Source organism: Amblyomma maculatum, chromosome 11 (assembly GCF_055883805.1).
Source record: "Amblyomma maculatum isolate TAMU_Amacu chromosome 11, ASM5588380v1, whole genome shotgun sequence".
NCBI classification, from domain to species: domain Eukaryota; kingdom Metazoa; phylum Arthropoda; class Arachnida; order Ixodida; family Ixodidae; genus Amblyomma; species Amblyomma maculatum.
In genome coordinates, this window is record NC_139354.1 from 24113579 (window position 1) to 24135783 (window position 22205).

The 22205-nt window shown below is 44.0% G+C and overlaps 1 protein-coding gene across 5 annotated transcripts in view; it reads left to right on the top strand.

The window, feature by feature from the left end:
• inaE (inactivation no afterpotential E) overlaps positions 1-20419 on the top strand; it is a 229679-nt gene extending 209260 nt beyond the window's left edge. For all 5 annotated transcript variants that reach the window (XM_084584125.1, XM_084584128.1, XM_084584129.1 and 2 more), the window contains 3 exons: positions 515-707; positions 1798-2054; positions 13990-20419. In XM_084584125.1, the coding sequence (XP_084440251.1) occupies positions 515-707; positions 1798-2054; positions 13990-14637 (1098 nt within the window). In that variant the 3' untranslated portion in view covers positions 14638-20419. The remainder of the gene's footprint in view (positions 1-514; positions 708-1797; positions 2055-13989) is intronic.
• The last annotated feature ends 1786 nt before the right edge of the window (positions 20420-22205 follow it).

The window sequence follows — 22205 nt, forward strand, 5'->3', positions numbered from 1 at the left end:
CAGTAGACTGAGGTTGTGACTGCGTTGTCCGCGGCAGCTTACAATGATTACACGTAAAACATGCTGTTTCTAACGTTATGGACATCGCTTTACTCATAACGAGCATCAGGAAATCTAGTGCATGCCGTATTGACCAGCGATGCTTAAAAGGGTCTGGGGGAAATACGTCAGCTTAAAAGGGTCGCAGAGAGTACAAAATGTGGTAAGTTCAATGTACGGCTAGGACGCTTGGTTCCTTCCAAATGCTATTCTCTGAACCAGAGCTTCGAAAACGAGAGATTTCCATTAACGCAGATGCGAAGACTATGGAAAGAACCTGGCTTTCCAGTGACTTGTAGTGAGGGTTACCCATCTACTTATCTACACCAGCTTATAAATATAGCATGAATCCTCGGAAGAAGAAGCAGGAACTGGTGCTAACTAGCAGCTGTAAAAAAGCGCCCGAAGTGCAAAAACGCAAGCAACGAAAACTAGGGTCACTTTATGTTGTTTATCTCTTTGCCCTTCACTGCAGGTTCGGGCGTTGCGCATGGTTCCTGGTTCTTACGACGTTTCTTCGGAGAAAAGTGTTGACTCCCCCGACACCGCCTCCTCACCCACCGACCCGCCAACCACGGCCAGCGATGGACTAAAGCCCAACTGGATGACATGGGCACCGCTCGCGTCGCCAGAGACCTTCTCCGAGATATCCAGCGTCTCCTCCAGGGGTAGGCAGTCTTCTTGAGTGCTGTTCGGCGTCAAGCCGTTTGAATTTTGACGAAATAAGGAACTTCTAGCAAGTCTACAGCTTTGGCAAGCTTTAGCAAGTCTACAACTTTGGCCGTGCAGGCGATTAACTCCTTGTGGAGGAAAAGGAAGCACTTGTGGTGGCGGCTAGGGGCGTAGAGGTTGGAGTGTCGTTGCATGCTGGCCGCTGTTATAAGAAATGTCAGCGGAGACGGGCGAGAAGTGCTGGAGGGAGTAGGGACATCAAATTTGAGTTGTTTGATATGTCTTTAGAATGACGGTTTTGTTGCTGTAGTTAGCGCACGATGGTGCCCATAGAATTGGCGGCGAGTGGGAAGGCCGGAAGATAGGCGCAACTCAATAAGATATCTGTGGGGATTAAGGCTAGAACCCTGGTCCTCTGCGTGCCAGGCGAGCCCGCAGTTCGTGGGCTACGAATGTTAGTTGGTTCAAGAATTTTAGAGGCGCACCGATCGAACGTGTTGTGGTGTGTGGAACTTCCTAACCTGTGTTTTGATGTGCACTGGTGTTACAGCAATAATAAGCGCAGAATGCAACCGGTGAGGGTGGTGGCTGCACCTACGCTGTGACTAATGATGATTGATCTCAACGCACTGAATCAGTGCGTGAAAACACAGGTGAAACCTCGAATGCACTTGGACTATATCTCACTGCCAGGCCATGCAAAGTTAGAAACTCTGTCGCTCTGTAGCGACAAGGTCCGAAATTGGTGGCCTAGTGCGCAATAAACACACAAAAATGTTCTAATGAATTTAAAAACATTTGTAGCAAAAATATGGCCACAGACAGAGTGATGTTTTTGAATTCTCACAGCTGAGAAGTCTTAAGTGTCTCTACCGGATTTTATGTACCTTTTCCGAGATGAGTCTCCGATATTGCTTGCACCGAAAACAGGCTTGTGGCCGTTGGAGAGAGTGTATTCGTGCAACTGTGAAATTTCATGAAAGAAGGAAAAGAAGTTGTTCCTGATTTTCTGTTGGAACGAATACTGATACTCACAGTAGCCAGTCAGTTATCTCCCATTGACTCACACACCACGCGTTTTCACAGGAAGCCAAAAAGGAATCAACGGTTCCACAGAGCGGACGGCCTGGTCACCGGTCCCTTCCAGTGCGGCGGACGCAACGTCACCCGCGGTCACTAGGCACGTGGCCGAGAAACCAGAAGCGAATGGCAGCGTCCCGCAGCAAGTGGTCACGAAAGCTACGGTCGAAGCCTGGCCGGCGTGGTTCTCTGACGTCCGTCTAGCGCCTCCCATTGCCACGAGCCCTACAAACAGCACGGCCAGCCTGCATTACGAGTTCGAGGTACGTGACGTCAGGAGACGGTACAAAAATAATTCTAGGGGAGCTGGGGGACACTTAAGCTCCACCTTGAAGGGTATGACGCAACAGCGTTAGCGGCTTCCGGTCCGCAGCTTCTTTTGCTCATCTTCGTTCGGGTACGTGCAGTTTTATAGCCGTATATCACTAATCTCGTGACTAGAACGAGAGGATGAAGATGGCTACATAGTAGGAAAGAGCACTGAATAAGGATAGTTGGAAGGGGTGGGGGGAGCGTCAGTTCGCAGGTTGACCCAACGTTTCGACAATTGGACTTGTCTTCGGTGGCCCAGACGAAGACAAGTCCAATTGTGGAAACGTTGGCTCAACCTGCGAACTGACTCCCCCCTTCACTTGTTCAGTGTTCTTTCATAATCTCTTAACTTGTGTTTCTATTACCTCCCAAGCACTATTTAGTATGAAGTCGTAAGGAACCAGATTAGGTGAAAACCCACACTGAGATAGATTTGAAGAAGCGCTTAACCATGCCGAACTAAGAAGCCTGCGTGGCGGAGAGGTAGCATGTTTGACTCTGAAGGAAAATTTCCTGAAAGCCTGCGTTCTGATGTCATCTTCCCATCTGAAATGAGAAGCCGGAGATGGCAGCTCCTGCAAATCGGCTGTGTCACGTGGGTTCGTGACGTCACACAACCCGACGACCAATCATTGCACGGTTATTCCGCCCACGACGCGACGCCTACAACGCCGATGCTTGATTTTCTCGGGAACGGCACCTTTAAAGCCTTCGCGTTACAATGACGTCATTTCTCACCTGTACCCTGTGTAGGACGGACGACATCTCAGGCATATGAAAGGGCATGTGTGCGTTAGTGCAAGTCTGCTTTGACGAACGGATATCTGTTTGAATAGTGCCCTGAATTCCCTGCTGCCAAAACTGTGTTTTTCCGGTTGGGTTTTAAGTCATACTTGGAAGTATTCTAGCATTAAACTGGCTTTTCGAAAGTCTAAGCAATGGAGCACTGAGAGCTCTTGCAATCGGGTAATTTTTGTTGCATTCCTCCTACTTCAGTCTCCTTCAACGGGCTATCTTTTGCACATCAAAAATGACTAGACTTTTTCACGGTATGCGACGTACTCTGGTGGGGAGTAGGCGAAAATTCGTTTTCGTGCTGGAAAATTGGTTGAAAACAAAAGTATTTGGGCAATGCGATGCAAGTGCAGTCCGTTTCCACGAAGCGCCGACTGTGCCTGCGGAGAGGCAAGTGTGTTTTCCTGCTGTGACCACCTGCCATTTGTCAGTTTCGTGTGTCGCTAACATAAGCTGCACATGGGATGTGCAGTTCAAGTGCGCTTTAAGGGAAAACGTCATTATCACAAAGAGCCGTGAAGCACGTTATTGCGCCAGCAACAGCAGATACAAAGCGCAGCTGTGACTGCATACTTTTCAAAAACTGCGCGCAGACAGGCCCACAATAAGAAAAGAAGAGGCACACTGATGAAGTGAAAGCAGAGTACTGCACCGAGACCTCCCAGAAAAGGGTATGTGCTGCAATAAATAAACCAGCGCTTGCTTCGCCGCGTTGTAGAACAGACCTTTCAGCGTTAGAGTGCCATAGGATGCTGGCGACCAAGTGCTAGAGAAATGTGTTATATGTCAATTTGTTCAAGTCTCACTGCGCAGTGAAATTCTCGTCGTCATTTTTGCAGCTCACATGGACCCTTCCCGTCTCTGGCAAAAGAATGTTGACAAGATACATAAAGCTCTCTTCTTTTTTTTTCATTCTTTTCTTTTTTTGCGGTACGTATAGCTGTAACGCTTCACAATGCAAATCGCAATCTCCTGATTGAAATGTCATGCTTGTTTATTTACTCTGTCCAAAACAGGTTTGGATATGCACAGTAAAAAGGAAGGTATTCTGCGTAATATATTTTCTAGTTGCTCACCGTGCATTTGTACACGTCACTAACTCCCCTTTAACATTTATTCATGTTGGATCCCAGTGCCTTTACGCTCTATGTAACAGTGCTTAAACTGAACATTAAAAAGACAAAGATCATGGCATCTTGCCCTATCAAGTCCTGGAGCATCAAGGGACAAGAAGTGGAAGCTGTGACAGATTTTCTCTTCTTGGGCTCCAAGATTACCCCGGAAGGAGACTGCAGCCATGAAATTAGGAGACGCCTGCTTCTGGGAAAGAGCGCCATGGTTAGCCTTGACCGCCTAGTAAAGAGCAGACACATTAGTCTGCCAACCAGGATCCGTATAACTCGTTGTGATGTATGGATGCGAGAGTTGGACTGTGAAGAAGGCTGACCGCCGAAGAATTGACGCGTTTGAATTGTGGTGCTGGCGGAGACTCTTGAGAGTTCCTTGGACGGCCAGAATATCAAATCAGCCGATATTGTCGACCATAAACCCTGACTGCTCATTGGAGGGTCAAATTCTAAAGTTAAAGCTCAGCTACTTTGGTCATCTGATGAGAAGAGAGGAGTCGCTGGAGAAAGATTCGATCTTGGGAAAGGTTGAGGGTCACCGGAGAAGGGGTAGGCAGCGAACGCGATGGTTAGGTGGCATTCTCGAGGCGCTGCAGATGAAGTTATGTGATGTTAGGAAGATAGTGAGAGACCGGAAAGCGTGGCGTGACATGATCCAGAGGGTCACGAAGAGTCGGACACGACTGAACGACAACTGAACTGAACTGAACAGTGCTAACCTGAATTAAGTGCCTTCACGCTCAAATAGCGTGATACTGCTTATCGTAATTAAGCTCAGCAGTTAACATAAGCGGTGGTCGCATACGCATTAGAGTGGGTGTGGGAGGATACAAAAGCAACCTACCACATGACAAAGCCACAAAAACTGTCTGCCCTGAAATATTGTGCAAAAACGAAAATAACAGGCGGCTTACTGTGCTTAGGCGATATATGAATATATATATATGTAATAGGGGAGACTTCAGCTCCGCATTTAAAGGGCAACTACGGTGGGTTTTTTTATGATTTTGAGCAACCCCATTGTATTCCTCTATGTGTCCTGACTCCGACATTACGAACATTTCTTTCGAAACTCCAAGTAGAACTTTTTTAAAGAAATAATGAACACTAAATCAAAGTAGAAACTGGTTTTATGGCCAGAAACAAAATTCCAGCTAAAGAATTGGTGATGTCATATACAGTATCGGAATACCACTCGCACGCGCGATTGATGGCAGAAATAAGGACTGTAAACCACGACGCAAAACATAAAATGCCTCATACAGTCTAAAACAGGCCTCAAATTTCTTTATCACACTGAGAGAGGGCAATAACGTTGGTATAATTTTTATGGTGCCGCAAGCGCATTGTTGCCCGCAGAAACCGTCTTAACTGAGGCCCCCCAAAACGTCACATAATAAAATCTAGTTGCACACAAATGATTCCTCGCACGGCGACCAAATTTGATAGAATGCATCACAGCGGAGAGGAGAACCTACAGCAAAACGTTTACTAGGATATTCGAAGGTCCAAAAGCCTCCGGAGTGGCCTTTAAGGGTATGACCCGGTAACGTAAGCTACCACTTCACATATAAAGCCCCTCTTCAACCAAACCATATGAACGTGCTTGCGTGGCCGAGGGATCACGTGAATGCAAGAGCCCTGACAGGCTCATTCTGACATCACCCTCCCATATGTGTGGAGAGGCCCGATTCGGTAGCAGCTGCCAAAGGTAACGTCAGGCAACCCTGAGTCCAGTCATTGCTGTCACGTTAATAAGCAGGGCTAAGCGCTTTGGTTTCGGATCGCGCATCTTCACTAGCATACAGTGGGGATCCATCTCGTTGGATATGAAAGTTAGATATTCAAGTCACGTTTTAACTGACTCGTACGGACGTGCCTGCATGTCCTAGGAGTAGAGTGCCTGGCTCGGCTATCCATGGCTCCAAGCGGGCTCGAGTGCCATCTCGAGTGGTGCCCGAGTTTGCAGCTCTGGTCAGCCCGGCCATTACACATGCGGCCTGCTGACGTCACATAAACTGCCGGAACAGACATCGCAGGAGCCTCGCTATACTTCCCGTGGGCATCATGCAGCACACAACGACTAAATGGCTCAGTGGAAATTCCAATGCTAAGGTAATGAAAACATAGGAAGTATCATTCATAACATGTAATTCACATCTGTCTAGCTCACCTTTTCCTTCTTACCGGTGATACCACATTTCAATGAATGGATGAGGCGATGTGCACATGAGGATTTTTATCGATTCAGAACAATACCTCTACTTGAATTTCTCATTTGCAATAGTTTTCTAATATCTAAAAATTGGTTGTTTAGACGGCCTCTTTTCCAAGTATTTCACCTCAGAAGAGCCGAGCGCCAGGCCGAGTGAAATCCTCTACCCATTAAAAACCGGTGAATACGCGGCGGCACTAGGGATCGAACCTTCCCAGTCAAAAACAATTACAGAACAATGTCAAAGGTACAACAAAATATTGTGTAGTTCTGTCGTAAACGTCAGTTTTCTGTAGTTCTGTAGATTTTCTGCAGTATGATTCTGTTGTCTGTTGTTCGGTAGCACTTTTCTGATGTAACTACAAAACGTTCTGTTGTGACAACAGGTTTTCTTTCAAAAACCGCAGAGAAATTCTGTCGTAACAATAGAAAAGTTTCTGTAGTTTTTTCCGACTGGGTTGCGCTTCCAGAATGCGAGGCGGAGGCTCAATTACAAGGCCATCGTTAAGATTTAAAATTTTGTTTTTTCAATCTTTAACGTGCGCTGATGTCGCACAGCACACAGACGCCTTTGCGTTCCGCTTTCATAAAAGAGTGGAAGGCCGCGATCGGGTTCGAACCCTGGTAGTCCGGTCCAATATCCGAGCATATGTAAAGCATATAGTGTAGTACATCATTGAATATGTATAAGACAAAGACAAGTATAATATTGCGTTTTAGGTAATTAATTAGTGGCAATAATTAGCGCAAATCGAGATTTAAAAATTTTAGGGGGCACTTCGTAACCCCTAAAGTGCAGTAAGGTGAAAGCAACTATCGCGCGGTTGTCCGAAGCCCTTCACTACGGCACCTCTTAGTCTCTGTTTTCACTCCCATCTCAGCGATGACGTGATACCAGCCTACATATAAAGCCCTGCTTTAACCGAGCCGTATAAACATGCCTGCGTAGCCTACAGGGATAACGTGAATGCAAGGGTCTTGGCAGGCTGATTCTGATATCACCCTCCCATATGAAAGGAGAGGCCCGAGTTGGCAGCTCCTGCCAAACGTAATATCCAGTTAGTGTTCGACCATGTCAGCTGCCAGCTATCGCGTCCCACGTAACGAAAGTGCTACGGACGGACGGACACGATCCGCGAGCATGTGCCTTTAATTAAAGGGTATCGCCTTAAGATGTGGCACCTTCTGCAGTAGGGCATTGGATAGCTTCTGACGCGCACTTTATAGGAACAACATTGCTTAGTCGTTAGAGCTTACGCTACATAAACTAGGTTTGATCACGTTGGACTCCACTCGTTTTTTAACGCGATGGCAACAAAGAAGAGCCCTAAAATCCGGCGGGGGCTTCGGCGGCTGCGTTGTAAGCGAAAACGCGCGGCCGTGACGCCGACAGGTGGCAGCTGACAACTGAGCACTGATTCTTCGATGGGTTGTGCAACTTAGCGAGGTACCATGATATCAGAAAGGTGGGAGCAGCTACCAACTCAGGTTGCTCACTTTTTTAAAGTGGCAAGGTGGAATAAGAATCAACCTTCCACTGATCTTGGTCGCCGGATCAGGCACGCTGCTTCTAGGATACGCAAGCACGTTCATATGGTGTGGGTAAACTGGGGCTGTCGGATGGTAGCCTACACTATTACGTTGTGGAGATGAGCCACAGACACACTCGTTGTCGTGTCTCCACAAATATATTTTACAGGATCCTCTGAGCCAGGCGGGAGCGGGACAGCGGACCGCCGGCATTCAGTCCTGCTATCACGAAAAACGAACTGCGTGTGATTGGCAGGCGTGCTAAGGCTGTCGTCTTCTTTTGCTCCGAGACCACGTTGGCATGCCACAACGTCATACGCTGAAAAGCGGTGTTTACGTTTCCCTTCTATTCTTTCCTACTGCACTCTGGACAAAGTCGGCTGTATTTCAGCATGCTGTCGTGTTTCTCGCCTACATCTAGTGGAGCGGGTTCAGCAAGGACTACCCACACTTAACCCCGGAAATGGCCACAAAAAGAATAATTTTTAAGTTGACAAAATTCACTTTTCTTTTGCTTTCATTCCTCACCTTGCGTATCTATACGTCGCGATCACGATAGCAACGATAAGTCTTTGCGTGTCCGACTGAACATGGATATCGTTGTGGAAAAAGATATATCAAGGCGTTTTACCGCGACATATGCATCTCTGTATTGGGCATTATAAAGAAGGCCGTATTTGCAGGGAACCACAACATTCTTTACAGTGTTAGGTATACAGACATTTACCATTGCAATGTACAGATTCTTTATTTTAGGACCCCACCACGATGGCGCAGTGGTTAGGGCGCTGGACTGACTGCACGTGGGACATGATTCCGGCAGCAGGGCCTCTTTTCTATACAGGCAAATAGCAAGGCACCCTTACGTGTGTGCTGTGCGATGCGAGTGCACGTTAAAGAACTCCAGGTGGTCGAAAATTCCGAAGCCCTCCTCTAAGGCATCCCTCACAGCTTGAGTCGCTTTGGGACTTTAAACCCTATAAACAAAACCAAACAAATGCATACCAATTTTTGTTCTAGGACACAATGCCACTATGGGCTCGTAAGATGTGGTATTTAACAACGAAAATACTTATATGCTGCACATGTATAATATATTGTCTCAGCGATTATACTGTAGGTGCCAGATCCACGGTGGCTGATAATATAAAGCTTCTGATTTTGAAACAACAATAAATCAAAGATATGAGCAGGTATAGCGAAGGAGTGCCATTAACCAATAATGTGTTGGGGTGGCAGAGCGTATGCCATCATAAAGGAAATGAATTTCACGGAAGCTTTGGGTTTAATGCAGCGGCAGCCGCACCATATTTTCTGAGATAGACAAAAAGCAGCTTATTCATAAGCGATGCATTTGGGTTGTCACCAGTTAAGCTTTCTTCCGCACTAAGCACTAAGCACCCATACCAAGTAATACCCTACCATACCATATTTTGTCATGTCATGCCATATGTATTACACCATGCAACATAATACTATGCCACACCACCCATGTAATGTGGCTCTACCGAACCCAAGCCCTTCGGGTCCCGAAATATAGCGAGCGCAGAGTAACATTGGGCGCAGTTTCATCTGCCGTTTCACCGCATAGTTTAAACTCACCGCGTCTTAATCCCAGCTAAATGCTCCGCGTTTCAATACTGGTTCAAATGCAGTTTCTCATGTCGGGCTCCTATGTTCGGGCTAAACTGGACAGTGAACATCCACCAGAAAGGTGTCCACTGACATCTTTCTGGTGGATGACAATATTTAAATGACAATATTTAAAGCAGCATGCTGCAGATTTGTATGCCGCTGGATAAAGGTGAAGCCAGCAAGTCCTCATTACTCTGCCTGCATTTCTGATGCCCTATCTGTGAACAGGTGTTTTGAGGCCTCGTTCCCATTTCGCTAAGGTCTGATAAGAAAAGTCAAACCTTCCAGCGGAAGCATGTCAGACATTGGAAAGTTGCCTAATGTGTCTGCCTACGGTGCTTTTCACTTTTTCACTGCCTGTTTATTTGTGTTTTCGGTACCTCTATTCGGCCATCTGTCTACGATCTCGCATGCAGGAAACTCTCTTCTCATAGCCGTGAAGACTGAGTGGGAAGTTTGGTGAAGGTCAAATCGTATTTTAAATGCAGGTCGTCATAATACTTAATAAATTCAGACTGTAACGACATTCTTGTTGCAGCGTGAGTGTTTTAATAAAAAAAATTCTCACTGTCTGTGAAACGAAATGCGATTGCCGTTTAATGTTCTTCTCTACAGCACTGTTCCGGGCAGCAAAAATTATCAGCCCACTATTGGATTGCGTTGGAAATGCATTGGTAGTTTGTAGGTTCGGACAATGCCAGCCGAATACTGATACTTGGCTCATCGTTTGTGCTACTTATAGTCTTGAATACAATTTTTTCTACCAGTTCTGTTTCTTCGTTGCTTCGGACATTGCCAGCAGAGTACCAATACTGGACCAATGGTTTATGAAGCTTCAGGTTCTAAATAAAAATTTTCTATCAGTTTTGTCGCGTTCTCAGTTCTTGTCAGTTCTTTTCTTTTTTGCCATTCGTGCTCATCCAAACATGTCCTCGTTGCATTTATTCCAGCTATAAGTGTGAATGCCGACAAGGAATAATTGAAAATACTCGGAGTAAACGAACTTGACTGCCTCAAAACCTTTTACGATTCACATGTACCTGTCAGTACATATCTATTTAACATATTATGAAGCAACAGACATTCGGATTATTTAGAGCCTCCTAATTGTAGTTTTGGGGGCCGTCTGATTACTGGTCGTGAAAACCTTTCTTCTTTTCTGTATGAGTTTGTCGCAGGGTTTTATAACTGCAATATTTAAGGACTGTCATCATCTCATTAAATGTCCAATAAAAGCCAATTTGATTTTCCTGCCGCTGTATCAACAGCGACCATTCGCAAAGCCATAAAGCCGTTGAAGCACAACGTCTTGGATTAAATCTGATAAGGATGAATTCGCTCGATGAAGGGACATCCAGATTGCTTTAAAATTAGCCTATATTTTATTATACTACCGCCTCCTAGTGACAAAAAGGCTGCTTTCACTAAAACAGAGATTATGTAAAGCGGAAAATACCTTTAAAAATGTAGGCGTCTCCACTGCAAAGTTATAACCAAGTAGGATCTCCTGGATCAGTATATTATACATTCCCTGTGATGTCTAAAGGCTAGACTACCGAGCAGTTGACTTCAAAACAGTGATTAATAAGTCTTTCTCGTTACAGAAGGAGCGTTAATCATGCGACGAAAAGAGCTGCCTTATTTTTCAAGTCAGGTTTTCTCATTCGTAATTACGTCTTTTTCTCCCAAGCAAAGATGAACATAGGCACAAGGAGCCATGCCATCAATTTTCTTGCTATAAGCGCAAATTGTGTGAAACTGTTGAATTGTTCATTTAGCATACAGAAACACCTTTCTTAGGCGGCCAGTTTTAGGGGCCTTCAGAGAGCTTCAACTTTTCTTTCTGTTTATGTAAAAGTGAATGTTTGAAGCAGGTAAAGGGTAGCTACAAAAACGTCATTCAGGGCTGTGATGTGTGTCGCATTGAGACATGTAGTGTAGAGTTATAATACGGCCGCACCCAGCGCGACGTGGGCATTTGTGCATACGCTAAAGGCATCCGGCGTCAGTAGCATCTGGCAACGTATGGTAGAATTGTCAACGCACCTTAACCTTACCGCACTGTATAGTGCATCATCCGAGATTTCAAGCAGGGTTCCGCACAAGGAAATAGGTGACGTGGCCATCAGGAAAGCTGTCATACAAGAATACACAACTCTTCCGGCACTGTTAGGAGTGCTTGCAAGATGTGTTTAAAGGAGCTAGCTGGGAGGCGTTTTGTATAGATTTTAACGGAGACTACCTTGGTACTGTAAGGCTGCCTTTGACGCCCCTTTGAAAATGATTAACTGGACGAATTGCAAAGCGCTATCAAGAACGGAGACTAGCAGAGCAAAATGGCGGGCTAACGAAATAATGCGCAGAAACCTAAAGCAAGGCTCAAGAGTCAGTAGCTCTGACCACATATCCGGTCGTGAGAGTTATCTAGGAGAGGAATAAGCGGGGGCTGAAAGAATGAATATGGAAGGAATTATCAGGTGATCACAGTAGGAATTTACCAGTATCCCTCGATGGAGGCTAATGAAGAGGTTTCTACTTAAATTTGGAACAGCGAAGAGAGTTGTGAAATGGAAAATTGCCACTGGAACGGTACTAGACAGGTAGAGGGCGAAGTCGGTCTGGGTACATTCTCGAGTGTGTAATATACGGAGCGAATTAATAATAACAGTACTATTACTATAATGCACTCAATCAGCGTGAGAAAAAGCTGGGAAGCCAGGTGGACTACCTGCCTACTCCCCTAAAGTTTAAACATTTGCTTTCCGAAAGAGTGCTGTCCAGAGTACCCACACTTTGCACTACAGATAACAGAAAACGAAAAATTATCAAACACAGAATACGCACGTTCACATGAGAGATTTTTTTGCAGGATGCAATCGTCATGACACACGCATAGGAGACTGCGAGCAAGGTTCTTGAATTCAGGACGTACAGTAGTTTGCACAAGTTAGACAAGAATTTCCATTGAACTAGATATAAAAAAATACCAAAAGAACGTGGAAAAAAGAGTAGTGGGCAAGTTAATACGAAGGCTGGATGACCTGTCTTCACTGAGGTTAACGGAGTGGATTCGAAGAGGTGGCGAGCATAGAGTCAGTGGCACAAAGTCACGCTGGCAGGTGTGATTAGGGAGTTTAGTGGCATCAAATAGATGCAACTGGCCAAGATCGGGTTAACTGTAGAGATACGGGACAGGCATTTGCCCTGTAGTAGGCATAGTACGATTGATGATGATGATGATGACTTTAATGCTATGTTACGCTTCTGCCTCGAGTGAGCAACTGCATATGCGCTGTTCACCACTAACATAGAACTGGACGGTAGCGTTCGTTTGCACTTATCAAACGATTATGATCCTATTATTATAGCTAAGCGGTCATATCATATGGAAAGAGAGAAAGAAGCTAGACAGAACACAATCTGTAGCATGGCATCAGCTCCAGATAGGCACGTACAAGAAACTGCAAACGCTTAGTAAGATTCATCCTGCGCAATAAAACGGCAATAAAACGGGAGAGAGAGAGAGGTAAAATGGTTTATTGTAAAAACAGGGGATGTTTTAGTCACATAACCGGCATCCTCATTTAATATGCAGGTTCTTAACCTACTTCGCGAACCCGTATCTTACTTCGTTAGTGGTGAACAGCGCATGCGCAGTTGGTCACTGGTGGCTGCGGTGTCCGTTAGCGTTAAATTCAGAAGAAAAAAAAGGAAAAACAAAAACATTGCTCTTTGAGGGAGCTCATGGACTGCGGCGCCATCTGAAATTTGCCAATAAAAGTTGTCGTTACTAACATTGTATATATTCTGAAAAGAGCTTTTTTTTCTTGTTGTATGCAGTAATCCCCCCCCCCCCCCCCCCCCGTACTGCTATGTGCATGCTATTCAGTTATCGCACATCTTTCAGAGCTTTTCTTGCCGCGAAGCTGTATTGATATCTATCAAATCTTGAATTTTATAGCTTGAATACACTTTGCATTATTCACAAAACCTAAATTTTGGCCCCGTCAGATGGCCTTTCAGAATGCATGGATACCATAGTAGGTTCGCAACTGTTAACGTAAAAAAATGACTGTAGTTAAAAAAATCCTCGAAAACATTTAAAAGGAGGTTTGAAGTTTTCTTTGTTGAGTTGGATCATGGTGATGTGAAAATCTCAGCTTGAATATGCGACTTAAACTCGTAACTAAATATATATAAGGAAGTAATTAAACTACGAAGTTTCTGAGAAAGCTGTGTAGCCTTCCTTTGTAGCCGTATGGCCGCGCTTGGGTGGATGTCAATGAGTAATTACTCCCTTATTACAAATCTACTCCACCTTGAGGGATTCCCCTAAATATCCGATCAAGTGAATATAATGCGGTACCTCTGTACACAGCACTACTCATTAAAGTCACAACATTGCCATTTGTCTGGAATAAGAGCTTATACATAATGGTGCAACATGATTTTAATATTAACACCTTTTTTTGGTTGGCTACTAAACTGGAGCCTTTAACCGTGATGTGCTCTAAGGGACGTTAAGTAATTCACTTTAGTTCTTCAACTAACGGTCTTTTTCCTCCGTACCTTGTTGTCCGACAGACGTTCAAGAAGCCTGCTGCCTTGAACAAACCCCAGCTGCAGCAGCAACACCAGCAGCCGCCTAGCTACGACGACGGATGCGAGAAACAACCGCCCGAGAGCGAGGCAGTTGCCGGTGTCCAGGAACGGTTCTTCGCTCCGCGAGACGTGGCAAAGCACGTCACCTTTGACCTCTTCGGAGCAAGGGCGTGCTCTCCACGAAAAGTTTCCTGGGCGGACCATCGGGACTTTGGTCAAAGTGGTAGTGCGTTCATCGTGAAGGAGAAGCACCCTGAAGAAGAGGACTCGGGCGACAGCATGTACAATTCCGGCGAGTCTTTCCCACCACCGGCTTGCCTTGATGAAAGACTGACGCCACAGCAGGAGCCCTGTCCGGACGACGAGTCTGGTGAACTCTTCGACGCCTATGGCTACAATCCCTGTTGCCACAGAGGTTCACCACCTCCGCCCTCTCAGTCAACGGCGCTGATGAACACTAGTGACTCCGAAGAGGACGATGAGATGAGCAGTGACTCGGGGGGTGAGGGGACCTTGTTCAACGCCTCCAAGCTAGTGGTGACGTCTAGTCCTGCCAGGACAAAGTGCTTGACGATACCGCAGGCCGCTCGCCACAGTCCCAGGCCCCCGCCAATGGAGAGCAGTTTATAGTACTTCTGCATTCCAAAGCTAGCGTTCTTGCTGCCATATTAAGGAATAGTTAACGTGCCAATTAAGCATACGTAGGCATGTACCTTCAAAATCAGAGATAGCGAAGATGAAGAAAATTGTTTTGTACACAGACAAGGTGCTAGTGGAAGTAGACCACATCATTCCTAGTCCTAAACTTTGTGTCTTTTGTGCGCTTTGGCCGAATATTCGTGAACTATTCACGCCCGACAAAGTGTACAATATTAGATATTGAGCTATGTCATTTACTGTACAGTTGTAGAGGTGTTCTCGTACCACTTGTCACAATGGACACCTTAAATGACGAGACAATGTATTGAAGTTCGTGCTGTTTATCCTTGTTCTAAATACTTTCTTAATTAAGTCTCGTCAAGTTATCTCTTACACGTGAAGCTCTCTATCTATGATGATAACAATGCTGAGAATGAGGCCATTCCATGGTACGTAACCTTATTTATATCTGATCCACTACAAAAGGCATTTGACAAATAATCGTTAAACTCCTATTTGTGTGTTCTCAAACAGGGAGAAAAGAAAAGCATAACGCGCCGCGAATTGGATCTTGCAAACTTCAACAAATTTGTTAGCAAAAAACTTTTGTCTTGGCAATTCTACGCCCAAATGCATCACCTGCCATGTTAAAGAGATACATCACCAGAAGCTCATTCTTTGATGATCTACCTAGCAGTCCAAAAAGCACTCTTGCGGAAAGAAGTCGGCTATATTTCTGGTGACCTGATTGACAGTGATTGTACATATCGCGCTGCTAACGCATTACTCTGTTAACCTGACGTCAGCACCCTTCCATTTCCAGAGGAGCAGCATGCCTTGCTAATACGAAGTCATAGCGCAGGTGGAAGTACTTAATGAGCTTACCTATTCAGCTGCAGCTATAATAGCAAAGAGAATTACACAACTACTTCACTTTTGCAAGATTGTGCAGTTCTGGAAGGTCTCTGACGAAACGAGCGATTGGGCAGCATGTGGTTTTCACTATAAACCTAGTCGAAGAAAAGCGAAGTTTATAACTGCTTCTGCTAAGCAGTACACCGCTCAAATGTTTAGACCTGCCAAGTGAACTACACCGCCAACTTCCATAGCGCTGTGTTTAACTATAATCGCGAGGCGTTGCGGGCATTACCACTTCTGGTCGTACGATGTGGATAAGCGACATGTTTGAAGGATGTCTAGAATTTTTTGCTTATGTTCTTCGGATCATGATCATTTGCAGTTGCCATATTCTAGGTAAGCAGCTGTCCAAGGTACTGGAGCGCCCTAGGAACGGAAGATTCTTTAGGATTTAGTTTTATTTTTTCGCTCCAGACCAGCTGTCTTGCCACATCCTTTTGTGTAGGTGCGCGTTGTTGTAATCAGGGATGGTTAAACTTCGGCACTTGCATGCGTTCCAGCGCAATGCTATGAAATTCCCACCAAAAAATAAAAAAAAAGAACATGCTCGTGACATTTGAGACGCAAGAAACTTCAAAAAAGGCATTCCCTATATTACGTTTCCCCAAAGAGAGTCCCTATTAAGTTTCTAACTCATTTTTCTTCCTTTCTAAGTGCTGATGTGAGATAATAAACTCGATTTTTATAGACGTGATGACGTACGTCAAAAGTTATCTTAGTGGGCATTATTTGAAAATAAGTGGGAGAGGGAGATGATAACATCAGGCTTCATTTTGAAAAATGAAAATGGGCTTAACTATCGATTTTTATCTCTGCTAGCGTTAGACTAGCATACTGTTTCTCTGCGAAGCAATTGCGGCCGTTTAGTTTACGACGGTGTTAGCTCTCATATGAGCGGTAAATTAACCTTTGTTACCGCGCGTTTCTTAATATGCATATATCTTCACCGACGGCGATTAACACTTCAGCATTTAACAGTGCCGATAACTTTATTAACGATAACTTTCCTAAATACCTGCACTAAAGAACGTGCTGGAAGAGCGTAACTCAAGAATCGCGTTCACCAGGGCCTGCGATTGTACTTACATTTTCAGCAAGTAAAACGTAACGGTGAATAGCTGTCGATGATTGTGGCTCCTGTTTCGAATACAAATAGTGTGATTAAAGTTTCATATCGTGGGGTATTGATAAAAACTGACTTTTATTCTTCCAAGAGTTCTCTCGCGAAGTAGTATAGATCGACCAATAGCTTAGCATACTTTTGAGCAGTCAGAAACCCTTCTGAAACGAGAAGAGCACACTCGTTTGGCTGCTAAATTAACAAGTCTAATTTACTACCTGTTTCTGACCACTGTTCGTTGTTTTTCACTAAAAGGTAAATAAAACATTGCGACCACGTGAGAAAACCCCTGAACCTGAATGCCTGAAATGCTCAACAAATATCCACAAAGCTTGGTGCACTTAATTTATTGTGCTGTCTCATGGACGCTCTCTACAACATTGTGTGTGAAAGTTTCCTCGTATTGATGGGAAGAATCGCTGTTAACTCTGTAATTGATTATTTGCTTTGCGGTCGCGAATGTAATTTTATATAAACGGTGCGACCCGATATACTGATGATTTAAAGAAAACGTGGCCTGTGACCAAGAAGCGTTTCACCACTAATTGCATTAAAAAGTGTGTGTTGTATTTGTGTAACATAACATCCCTTCTCTGTACAGCGTCCGTGAAGCCGCGAAGAAGGGTGAATTTTTGTACAGTACACTTGAAAGGTTGAGGCTCGTAACTGCCCCACCCGCGTCTAAACTTTTGTAGCTAAGTATGCTCTGCATGTTCATAACGCATGCGCAAATGTACAAACAAAACAGTTAGTCAAAAGTGTTTAGAGGTATCCTTTTGAGCGAAGTAAAATTCAAAGAGTAGATTTACAGTTTCTCTCAACTTGTGCCCAACAATATGCGGCTACGAAGGAAGATATATTCATCGTTCATATACTGAGCGCCTTGAAGGCCTTTCACGAAAAAAAGGATTTCATTAACCTACAAGGAAGCAGCCTGAAAGAAGCAGTGACGTAATAGCCCCAAATAAATTTTAAATAATTAAATATATACAAATGAAAGAAAAACACCGATAAGTGCTTGCCACCATTTTTGTTCGTTTATGAGGTGTTAGCAGGAGATCGTTTAGCATGATAGTGTTTAGGGCCTCGTTCTGCAGAAAAACTAGCGTCGGTATTGTCGGCGTAGTGGCCCTGTCACGACATGATCAGACATTGACTGGTCGTCAACGAGTTCTATGACATCGCGATACCACATGATATGGCCTGCCATTTTGGAATCAAACACTATGCGAGACCTTTTCATCCTTATTCAGACAGGTTACTCCGTGGGTTGATTTTTGCTAAATATTTCTTTATGGTAATGAGTGCCTGTCAGATACAAAGGTAAACAGAAATATAAGGAGATAGGGATAAAAACTAGCAGCGAATTCATGTACACGAAACTAGAACCAGCACGGGAGACTAATAATTAATATTTTTATTTTTTTGGCATAGTGAGCAGTTAGACTTTTTTTTTTCTTTTGTATTAGGTTTGTACTCTGTATGCAATTACGACTCGTGCTTCTCGAGAGCTGCTCTCTTGGACTTCGGCTGTTTATGGCAGCCGAGTTCGCCTCCAAGGTGTGCTGAGCAACTGAGAACTGTCCTCCATTGAACAGGACCTGATTCTTAAAGTTATTTGACATGCCGTGTCTGACAACACTACATGACCATTTCTGTGCATCTTAAGTCGAAAATCTTCGAAGCTGACTATACCGCCGACCAGCCAAGATTTTCAATACGCAATTCCTTCAAAAAAAAAAAAAAAAAAGAAACAAAATGCACAGATTTTCTTTGTAGCCACATGGGGAAGCACACAGTTGGGCTCTGTTTTTGATTGCTACCACGTGGTATGTACAAACGCGATCACCCTCTTTGATTTGTAGTCGAAGATGTTTGAATGTCGTAGCCTCAGATATAGAGAGCCATTTTACGTAGCACAAAGTTCTCCCTCTTTGGGTAAGGAATTACAGTGCAGTCGTTCGCTGTTTAAATGTCTGAAGCGTGCCATTTTTGCTTCATGTGATGATCGTTTCAGAGATACTCATCGTTCTCCTTGCAACATCTGATTATCCTTGTGCCATGAAAATGATTCATAATGTCATGCGCGCTGATCAGATGGTTTACTAGAGTGATAGTATTACAGGAGCTGTCAAAACGACCTAACATGTTGTTTCAAGTCAATGAGCCCTTGTTTCACAGTTCATTTCTTTGTTTTGTCGGAGACAAAAGTGATGGCAGAATTAATAAAATTGTAGGTAATATGTTGCAGTCTTTGTAATTAGTACAGTTCGAATACAACTTGCTGCAGCATACTCTGGAAGTAATGTAACGAAATATGAAGAAACTTCCTTTAGACAATGAGAAGTTCACAGAACTCTCTTCATTTGCTGCTACTTGTCGGACTATTCGGACTATGCATGTATCGCTGGGGAACCTAAGTCAATAGAAAGTGTTTTTCTCTACCCGATTCGACTTGGTGATGTAAAATATGATATTGAGAAAGCAAAGGAATGTCATAGTTGCTGATGTATATGAATTTGTGGTCTAGCCTCACAATTAAATGCCAAGAAAACCTTTATGGAGGTTTAACTCTTGTAAACATAGATATAGAGCGAGAGCTGTGTTTGGCTTGGTGGCATTTGTTAAGCTTCCATGTCAAAATTAAAGATCGTTGTGGTAACTGGCCAAAGCAATGGTAAGCGGCTTACTTAACTTTAAACCAAACTGTTCTCTTCGATGTCAAATTGTCCCACCCGATGGCCTTGGCGAAACCTCGCTTAATACAGCTTTTGCTTTAAAACAGGTATTGATAGTATATAGCAGTTTACTTGTGGAAACGATCAACGGGGGAGATACTTACATTTAATTTATTTGCCTTTTAAAACATCCATCAGGCCTGCAGTGGAAGTAAATATTGTGGTGAGAGCGCACCAGCTAACCTATATAGTTAAACTTCAATTTCGACTCAGCGTACCTGAAATTGGCCGGTATCAACAGGGTGCTGCATTCTAAAGGCTGAGCGACTGCATTTCCCGGCACAGATTTTTATGGTTTTTATCAGTCTTCAGGTTATATAGCTTGATTCATTTGCGGGTATTGGGGCTCTTGTAGAACACACAGAGCTTTAAATATGCACCCTGAAAGGTATGCTATTCACAGTTTTGATGACCGCTTAGCTTTGGGTTGGCACAAGTTCCACATTAAGCAAACCATTAACAAACCATATGACTCTGAATCTTCTGAGCGAAGCTGTACATCTCCTCTTCGTAACGAAGTTTTTTGTTTTTCATTCTAAAATGCAATCAGCACGTGTTATAAAGTTCAACAGGGCATAGTTTCATGTTCGGGCAATCTTTCAGGGCCCATTCAAATCCCGCGATGAGCTTTGAAGAGAAGCAATCTAGAAAACAGTTTTCATTGATTATTTTCGCGCCCTAATACACGGAAATGTTTTCATCGGCTAAAAGCGGCTCGTCGAACGCGAACAGATATGAAAAAAAAAATATAGAAAAGATCTTAAGTTTAGTTATCGGAACCTACCTATGTATGTGAATATTCGACGGCAGCATAGTAAAAAACAAAATAATAAAATTATCTTTTTCTGGGCCCTTGGCGGAACAGAGCATTCATTCGAATTTGTACTTACGTTCCGAACGCAGCTTTCGAAGGCTCATGTTATGTTGCAGAGAGCGGGCCAAGACGTTCACGATCGCAGTGTTTACGCTCCCAAATAAACAAAATGTCTCCTAAATCCTTTCGTCTTCGCGTCTCTGCTTTGCAAGCCTGACGGCCTTATCTGTACCTTTTTTGTCTCTTGCTTCGTGTATGCTTTCCATTACGATAGGATTACAGAAGCGTGTTTCGCTTTCAGGGAGCGGACTTCTACAGCAAGGGATGCGTCCAGTCGGCTGTCTCATACGACTGCACTGAAATAAGAATATTTCGCGTACAGTTTTAGTATGATATAAAAGTTATGTTTTGGAGTGCTAACGTGAATCTCTGATTGGTACTTTTGTGTCTGACACACAAACAAAAATGCGTTAGCAATAACTGCAACTGGTGGTGTCACTATCAGATAAAGGATAAAGATTATAATAAGGATTTCACAAAATATTGCAAACACTGTTTCCATCGGCATGCCATTTTTCGCAACTCACCTTTGAATATAAATATAGAAATTTTCGTGACCGTAGACCGCTTTTTCATTACATTTACATCCTGACAGGTAAATTATCATGTTTCCAAAAACTCGTTTCAATGTTCTTTGAGAAAGCGCTACATTAAATGGTTTATGGGGAGCGGCAAAGCCAAAGAGAGCGCTTACAGACGGGAAGAGAAAGAAGAGACAAGCACACCAAACATGCGATCTTTTTCCTGACTCAGTCCTCTTGTACATGCGAGCATTCGTTGCTATGCTGGAGCTTTAGGCGCGGGTGGGGCAGCATGGTTTCGGAAACGGTACTCTACTATCGATCATATCCATACCATCAACCAGGTGATAGAAAAATGCTCGGAATATAACCAGCCCTTATACATAGCATTCATTGATTACGAAAAAGCATTTGACTCAGTTGAAACCTCGGCGGTGATGCAGGCATTGCGAAATCAGGGGGTAGACGAGCCGTACGTGAAAGTGCTGGAAGATATATATAGTGGCTGCACAGCAACCATAATTCTGCATAAAGAAAGTAACAAAATTTCCATAAAGAAAGGTGTTAGGCAAGGAGACACAATCTCCCCAGTACTATTCACAGCTTGTTTAGAGGAAGTATTCAGAGACTTGGAATGGGAGCAGTTAGGGATAAGGGCAGATGGAGAATACCTCAGTAATCTGCGATTTGCTGATGACATTGTCTTGCTAAGCAACTCGGGGGATGAACTGCAAATAATGATTGATGACCTAGACAGAAAAAGTAGAAAGGTAGGCTTGAAAATGAATATGCAGAAGACTAAGGTAATGTTCAACAGCCTCGGGAAGGAACAGCAGTTTACATTAGGTAGCGAAATACTGGAAGTAGTAGGCGAATATGTCTACTTAGGACAGGTAGTAACCGCAGATCCGGACCATGAAAAGGAAATAACAAGAAGAATAAGATTGGGATGGAGCGCATTTGGCAAGCACTCGCAGATTATGACTAGCAGCTTACCGGTATCGCTCAAGAGGAAAGTATACATCAGTTGCATCTTGCCTGTACTCACCTATGGGGCTGAAACGTGGAGACTAACCAAGAGAGTTCTATTTAAGTTGAGGACAACCCAGAGGGCTATGGAACGAAAAATGGTAGGGGTAACATTAAGAGATAGAAAGCGTGCAGAGTGGGTCAGAGAAATAACTCAAGTTACCGACATTCTAGTGGAAATTATGAAGAAATGGACATGGGCAGGACATGCAGTGCGAAGAGAGGATAACCGATGGTCGCTGAGGGTAACAAACTGGATTCCAAGGGAAAGAAAGCGTAGCAGGGGGCGGCAGATAGCTAGGTGGGCGGATGAGATTAAGAAGTTCGCAGGGGTCAAGTGGATGCAGCTAGCACAGAAC